The 7860-nt window shown below is 41.2% G+C and overlaps 1 protein-coding gene across 3 annotated transcripts in view; it reads right to left on the bottom strand.

Moving 5' to 3' along the window:
* Positions 1–4555: 4555 nt before the first annotated feature.
* LOC106525068 (polypyrimidine tract-binding protein 1) overlaps positions 4556–7860 on the bottom strand; it is a gene marked incomplete in the record, with an annotated part of 30308 nt that continues 27003 nt past the window's right edge. For all 3 annotated transcript variants that reach the window (XM_014019177.1, XM_014019179.1, XM_014019178.1), the window contains 1 exon segment: positions 4556–7412. In XM_014019177.1, the coding sequence (XP_013874631.1) occupies positions 7280–7412 (133 nt within the window).

The following is a 7860-nucleotide window of genomic DNA, read 5'->3' as shown; positions in this document are numbered from 1 at the left end:
TATCTTAAAAATATTTACTCATAAACTCAGTTAATCCATCCGATTAATCCTGATTTATTAAACTGCTGTAAACAACAAAAACACAGGTTTTTAACATATATTACTGTTTTTGCCCACATCTGTCTGTCTGTTAGCAAAATATCTCATGAACTACTGGTCAGATTTTAAAGAAACTTTCAAGTAAAAGTTATTAGATGTTTATTTACGACTCTTTRACATTGGGAGCCAATCTGAGTCAAGATGGCCGCCACAGCCAACAGCGTATAGAAAACACAAAACCAGCTCCAAATCAGTCAGTTTTACAGATACTGAGGTGAAAGTCTGGGTGGTAGTAGTTGAGTCGTCCTCAACATATAATCTGACTGTAAACTGATTGCATAAGATCTGCCTTTGAATTTCTGCTTTTATCTTTTTAGGTCAACCATGTCTGTCTGTTAGCAAAATATCGCATAAACTAATGGTCAGATTTTAAAGAAACTTTCAAGTAAAAGTCATCGGATGTTTGTTTACGATTCTTTAAAATTTGGAGGTAATCCGATTCAAGATGGCTGCCGCAGCCAACAGAATGTAGAAAACACAAAAACAGCTCCAAATCAGTCCGTTTTTCAGATACTGAGGTGAAACTCTGGGTGGTAGTAGCTGAGAGTCGTCCTCAACACTTACTCTGAGGGCTGATGAGTCTCATCAAACCTGAAACATTTACAGATGAAACAGCGCAGGTGTGGCGGGTGACAGGCGCATCCCCTCTCTGCTCAGTCACAGTTTCTGTTTTATGTTTCTGATTCCTGCGTCTCTCTGAGCGTTTTGGGGTATTTTGGGGGGATTATGCTAACTCTGCTCGGACTGCAAGGATTTCAGTTTGACAGCCGTGTGAGACCAAGCTGGCGTGCCTCGCTCCTCCTCCTCCTCCTCCTCCTCTAAAGCCGTCTTTGTTGGGCTGAGAGTCACCGCTCCAACGTGCCGCCACCGCCGACGACAAGAAGACACGGATATGAACTTCCTCCCAGTCTGTAAAGCCTCAGATCTTCTGCTGAATGTGACTGAACGCTTCGCTTCCCTTTTGTCCTCCTCCTCTCCTGCTTTATCACCTCCTGTCCCTCCTGTCCTGAGCTCTCAGGAGGAAGCATCACAGCTTTGATCGGCAGAGCAGGGAAACCCCAGCTGGAAGCACGGCGGCGGAGGGGTGATGGTCGGGGCTCCTCCTGCTGCTCGTTGAGGACGACTCCAGGGTTCAGCTCAGAGAAACCAGTGGGTTCCAGAAACAAAAGGGTTTCTCTAAGACCCGTCCAGTKCTTCGTGAGATATTCTGCTAACAGACAAACAAAAAGCCCGTTCCCACAGGCMGATAATATGAAGGTTAAATCATTTTAATCCTGTTTTGATGAACAAGAGTTTAAAAAACWAATTATTATGAACTCTGAGGTCAAAACAGGCGGTCGTGGATCGTTTTGACCTCAGGGCAGCAGGAGGGTCAACATAACATAAAACCTTTAAAACCAGAACGATAAGAAAAAAACATAAAAGATGTTAAAATATTTAGTTATTCAGTCTTTTTATAAACCTGCCGTTAAGAAAAAAACACAAACATCCAGAACAGAAAAAGACAAAAAAAGATGAAATATTCTCTCGTTCTTACCTTTTCTTTCTGGTAGTTCTTCTCTGGATGAATAAAAACTATAATCTGGACCTAAATCCTGCTGAGTTCTTGGCTGTTTTGTGATTTGAGTTTGATTTCTTAAAAAATAAAACAAAAGGTTAAAAATCAGAATTAAAACTGAWTAAAATTTCAGGAGAGTTGAAGACATTTCTGAGAGTTCAGCGCCCCCTGCTGTTCAACCTGTGTGTAACTGTTCAACACACCATGTATGGCACAAAACAAAATTTTAACATTTATTTGATCAGCTTGTCTTGTGACTTAGAATAAGGAAAATAATATTTTATAATTTTTTTAATAAGCTTTGGAGAAGGGTGGGATTAAATAAGGTTTTTTTTTTACTTCTTCCCATTCATTTTCAAACGTTGATTAGTTATCACTTTTTATCATTTTTTGTTTTGCTTTTTATACATGTTTGAAATAAAATAACTAAAAAACTGGACTTTTGGGGTTAAACAAATGTTCAAGTTTAATTTCAATAAATTACAAGTTAATCAAATCGGGTATTTTCTGTTTCAAAGCACCTCAAAAAAAAAAAAAAAAAAACACACAGACAAGAGGTCTATAAAGTACTTGGAAGAAAAAAAAAACTAAAAGTAAAAATACCTGAACAGAAAATGGCTTTGGTATAAAATAATTTCACTGATAAGTACTTGTGTAAAACTCACAAATCTGTTCACAAAAACCGGGAAAGTAAACGTACCAATACTTTTATAAACTTTTTAAAAACAAACTGTTGAATTCACTGAAGCAGTCTTTGTTCCAGCAGAGGGTAAAACAGACCTGTTTCTGYCTTTAGACTGTTCCACACACTACCGGGGGCTTTTATTTTGAAAACTAGGGTGTCAGGCAACTTCCTCTGGTTCTTATGTTGTACAAAAACATGGAACACGTTGAAAGGCTTTTAAGGRATTTCAGGGGCTGTTAGGAGTTAATCAAACTGGATCCACAACCATTTTTTTCTTTTAAATAAAATATATTTATTATTTCACATTTATTCTAATAAGTACACTTAGTGACTATAAACCTCTGTATACATATAAAACTTTAAGCTTTGCAAAATCTAGGTGTTTTTCTCAAACAATTTCAGTTTATAAAGATAAAACTACAGAAAGTGAATTATCTGAGGGTAAAAACATCTCATTAAACCTGATTTAAAGCAATAATAAAATGTTTTTTCTTTTCAAARTAAAAGCAGAGAAACAACACAGATGACAGGAGCCGTCGTGTTTTAGATAAAAAGTGATTTATTCTCTTTTTCTTTTCTTTTCTTTGTGACACCGACAGTGTAAGGCTCAGAACTGGTCGCACACGTTTAATCAAAATATACACGTYTCATCAGATACAAAACTGACGACCACCTGCGTATAAAACATGTATGTACAGCCCTACGCCCACCTCGCCTCGCCGCACGCCCACGCTCCGAGACGCGTTCAGGGACAGCTGGGAGTCGCAGTCGTTTGATTGGTCCTTCGACAGGTTTGGTTATCAGATGATTTAACCAGTCAGAAGTTTCTCACAAAACTCCTCAGAAGTAAAACATCAAGTTTGGAATTCATCTATCAGATTATATATCATCTATATACACACGTAGCTTAAATACCCACCCACAACTCAGATTAGCTACAAGAAAATGATTYATGCAGAGTGGTGGGCGGAGCTTTGATCACACCACTGAAGCMGACCAATCAGAACAGACGGGGCTTTTTTTAGTGGGAAAATTGATGAACTTCTTTTGTTGATGCTAACAGTTTGTTAGCAGTGTTGTTAATAATTCATTATTTACTACATTTCATTATTTGGTCACTTTCTGAACTTAATTAAAACTATTTTTAGTTGTTTTTAAATGCGTTAAACAAACTAAACTGTTTGGAATAAATCAAAATTATTCAAAAGTAATAAATTTGGCMTGAATCGTACTTAAATCTGACTTCCTGAGTGAACTTCGTCAAAAATTGGTGCTAAACTTCTATCATTTAATAAATTATTGATTCTTTTTTCAATTCAGTTTGTTTATAACCAGTGGTGGGCAGCGCTAATCCAAAAATTAGCTCCGYAATTTCTAAAGCGCTTATGCGATAGCAAAACAAGCAGAAGCTAATTTTAAAGCGCAAGTTCAATTTGACACTTACTAGCTGACAATTCATGTACAATATATGYACAACACTGCCAACTAGTGGTGTATGAACYCTTTTACAGCTTAATCCTACAACCTCTGATTGCTGGGGTTGTGATTTCCTGAAACAGACCTTTAGCTCCTGGTGTAAAAATTAAAAAGTTGTTGAGGATTGCTAGTTCGGCTGCTTCTTTGTCTTTTTCTTTTGTTTGTTGTACATTTTTCATTAAAGAAGCATTAATAAAATAATTTTAAAACTGTTTATTGGAAAACAGAAGCGATGCATTCTGGGTACATGACGGATTTGATTTGTGACAGGAAACGAAAGCACGGAGTACAGCAAACTATCTTCATTCAAAATAAGAGCATGGATTTTAAAGTTTTCCATGTAGTTGCTCCAGTTGACCACTAAATGTCTGTCTAATCCCGTTGGCCGATTGCTTCGACCAATTACGTCAAATATTGAGCTCCAGCATTGAAACTTTTTTTTTAAAAGAAGCTCCAATTGTAAAGTAAAATAAATCAATACATACAAAATTTTAGTATTGATTACAAACATTAACTGTTTTTGCTGTTGCCTTCCTGCTACGTAAGCAGACACAAAGCATTGTGGGAAATCAGAACCGTGACCCAAAGCAACAGTCAGCAGGATGTATACCTTCACAATAAGTGTGTTTATCTGGGAGGGGTGCTGTTGGATAGATCACGTGTTGTGATTCATTGACAGTCATACCTTCTGCTGTTCAACATAATGATGACTGGTAGATAATTAGTTATTARBGGTACTRCATTTTAATTTTAGAAGGTGCAAATCTGCTTATGAATTATAAAAATTAATAAGACCGCCAGAGTGCAAACAATATATTTAGGTCCGCAATTAGCGGATTTGCGCTTTAGCGGGCTGGTGCTCACCACTGTTTATAGCTTTGTTTATAAGACTGTTCAGTCTTTTGCATCTGGCTTCAAAACTCACTTTTTACACTGGCTTTTAATTCAAGTTCAGTTTGAGCTCCTCAGGATTTTGTAATTTGTGTCTTTTTATTTGTTTTTATCTTATTATTAGTTTTAATTGTATCATGTCTGTGAAGCACATTGGTCAACACTGTTGTTTTTAAATACGCTGTATAAATAAAGTGATGACGACAACGACAAGTAAAAGTCATCTCAGAGGACTGTATGTCTGGATGGATTTAAATTAGTGTTAATTTTAAAAACCTTTTAAAGTTAATCTCAGACGTTTTTGTATATTTGTTAAAAGTGTGGGCAGGTCGGGCTAACGGTCGGGACTAACGGTCGGGGCTAACGATCGGGGCTAACGATCGGGGCTAACGGTCGGGGATAACGGTCAGGGCTAACAATCAGGGCCAATGGTCGGGGCTAACAGTCGGGGCTAAAAGTCAGGGATAACGGTCGGGGCTAACAATCGGGGCTAACGGTCAGGGCTAACAGTCGAGGATAATGCTCAGGGCTAACAATCGAGGCTAACGGTCGGGGATAACGGTCGGGGCTAACAGTCAGGGATAACTGTCGGGGCTAACAATTGGGGCTAACGGTCAGGGCTAACAGTCGGGGATAACGGTCAGGGCTAACAATCGGGGCTAATGGTCGGGGCCAACAGTCGAGGATAACGGTCAGGGCTGACGGTCGGGGCTGACAGTCGGGGCTAACAATCGGGGCTAACGGTCAGGGCTAACAGTCGGGGATAAAGGTCGGGGCTAACAGTCGGGGCCAACAGTCAGAGATAACGGTCGGGGCCAACAGTCAGAGATAACGGTCGGGGCCAACAGTCAGAGATAACGGTCAGGGCTAACACTCAGGGCTGAGGGTCGGGGCTGACGGTCGGGGCTGACGGTCGGGGCTAACGGTCGGGGCCAACAGTCAGAGATAACGGTCGGGGCTAACACTCAGGGCTGATGGTCGGGGCTAACGGTCGGGGCTAATGATCCTCTTTTTAATTCATATTTATAAATGAAACTAAAATAATGCGTATCGCTGTTGTTTGGAATGTTGAAGTTAAAACAAAGATCCTGTTTGAGCTCAGAGTCTGAGTCTCGGACCACCTGCAGCTGTCACCACACCTGGTTTTAGCTCTGCATCCATAAAATCAGCTGCATTGCAGCTATTTGCTAACATGAATTAGCAGCATCAAGTGGTCCACAATGACTGTAGCTCAGGAGATATTTTGCTAACAGGTTTTATTTACAGGGTTTGCTTCAGTTGTGTATCTTTGAGACGAGAAGCCGTTTCCTCGAGTCAAAGGTTTCCCAGGTGCCCTGAACGCATCGCGGCTGCATGAATTAGCAGCTGGTTAGGAGGAAACACTTCGCTCGTATCGGGGGAACTTCTGAGTGGCTGGAATGTCGACCTTTAAAAAAAATAAAACAAATCAAACTACTGGTTTTGTTTGGTCTGAAAGTGCGGGGCGTCTTCCCCGTCAAACCTTCGCCTCAGGAGGAAAGATGTGTTCAAGGCACTGAAGTCACGCAGGCGGGCTGAGTCCAGTGAAACGGTCACGACATTAATAAAAAATTAAATTAAAAAGCCCGAAACCAGTTTGAAACCAGAAACCTGAGGGTGGAGTCGTTTGCATCATCTAGAAGGCGTTTCTTTTCTTTTCTTTTTTTTGGTTTTAGCTGTAGTGGATCAACAAACGTATAAATAAAACCTTTTTTTTCTTCTTAAATTCTGACCGACGGGACAAACTCACGACATTCACGTTCGGATCGTAGAAGGCAGCGAAACGAGCCGAGCTCAAAGAGACACCAAAAACAACTACAGAGAAATAATATAAGAAAAAAAGATCAGGAATGATTAAAATATTGCTACAATAAAATGATTACGACATGATTGCATACATGGAAAGAAAGGAACTAAAACTACGATTAAAGACCCATAAAAACAATCGGTTCACATGTTTTCAGCTACAGTAACAGCATCACGTAAAGCACAGAAAAGGGAGTAAACCTGTCAAAGTGTAAACCTGCTCTCATCAACTCACAGAGGCTTGGATGAAGGGGGAAGGAATAAGGCACGGGGATCCTCTCCGCCCGACGCCACCTTTAACGCTCAGAGTTTGGATCCGGTGCAGCCGCAGCACCGGTTCTGACGCGTGGGAATCGGGTTTCATGGGGAAGCTACAGTAAAGGGTCGGGGAATCCCCCAGAACCAGAGATCTGAGTCAGAATTTGAAGCGTTTTGAGTCAGGATGAATTTGAAAGGCTGACTTCACCTCCCGTGTTTTCGGGGACAGTCGAAAGGCAAACGAGGCTAAAAAACAAACAAAAAAKATGCTGAATTCTGACCCGACTAAAAATTCTGACTGAAAACTCCGTCCGATCTCGGGTTGTTCCGGGGAACCCCCTAAACGTTTCTAGGAATAATAATTTAAAATCACAGCAGACTTCAGGGCGGTTCTCTGCAGACAGGCGCTGGAATGACTGGAGTGTAGTGGTCAGGTCGGGTCGGGTCGGGTCGGCTCTCTGCGGGTCTCGGAACGAGGAGGCCCAGGCTCAGATGGAGGACTTGGAGAAGGAGACCCGCAGGTGGTGGTTTTCTCCCAAGTCGTGGTTGTGGAACTGGATGAGACTTTCTATGGCCTCTTCCACAGAGCTCATCTGGATCAGAGCCATCTTGTGGTCCTTCCTGAAGGAGAAACCAAGAGCTTTCCTTTCAAAATAAAACTTAACATTAGCTGTTCTGTCAGCAGCTTCGGACTTCCTTTTTGACCCGTTTAGCTAACTGCCCCCGCTAAMTGAGCAGCTAGCCCCGCTAACTGAGAGGCTGGTGCTGGCAAAAGAGAAGGAGACTATTTGTTTGTGTTAGCATTGGAGAGGCTAGCAACTAGCATGGATAAGTTAGTGTTAGCAATGTAGAAGCTAGCAACTAGCATGGATAAGCTGGTGTTAGCATTGGAGAGGCTAGCGACTAGCATGGATAAGCTGGTGTTAGCATTGGAGAGGCTAGTGACTAGCATGGATAAGCTGGTGTTAGCATCGGGGAGGTTAGTGACTAGCATGGATAAGCTGGTGTTAGCATCGGGGAGGCTAGTGACTAGCATGGATAAGCTGGTGTTAGCATCGGGGAGGTTAGT

This window comes from Austrofundulus limnaeus, unplaced genomic scaffold (assembly GCF_001266775.1).
Source record: "Austrofundulus limnaeus strain Quisiro unplaced genomic scaffold, Austrofundulus_limnaeus-1.0 Scaffold210, whole genome shotgun sequence".
Classification (NCBI taxonomy): domain Eukaryota; kingdom Metazoa; phylum Chordata; class Actinopteri; order Cyprinodontiformes; family Rivulidae; genus Austrofundulus; species Austrofundulus limnaeus.
The sequence above is the reverse complement of the archived record's forward strand: the minus strand, read 5'-3'. Positions and strand labels throughout refer to the sequence as shown.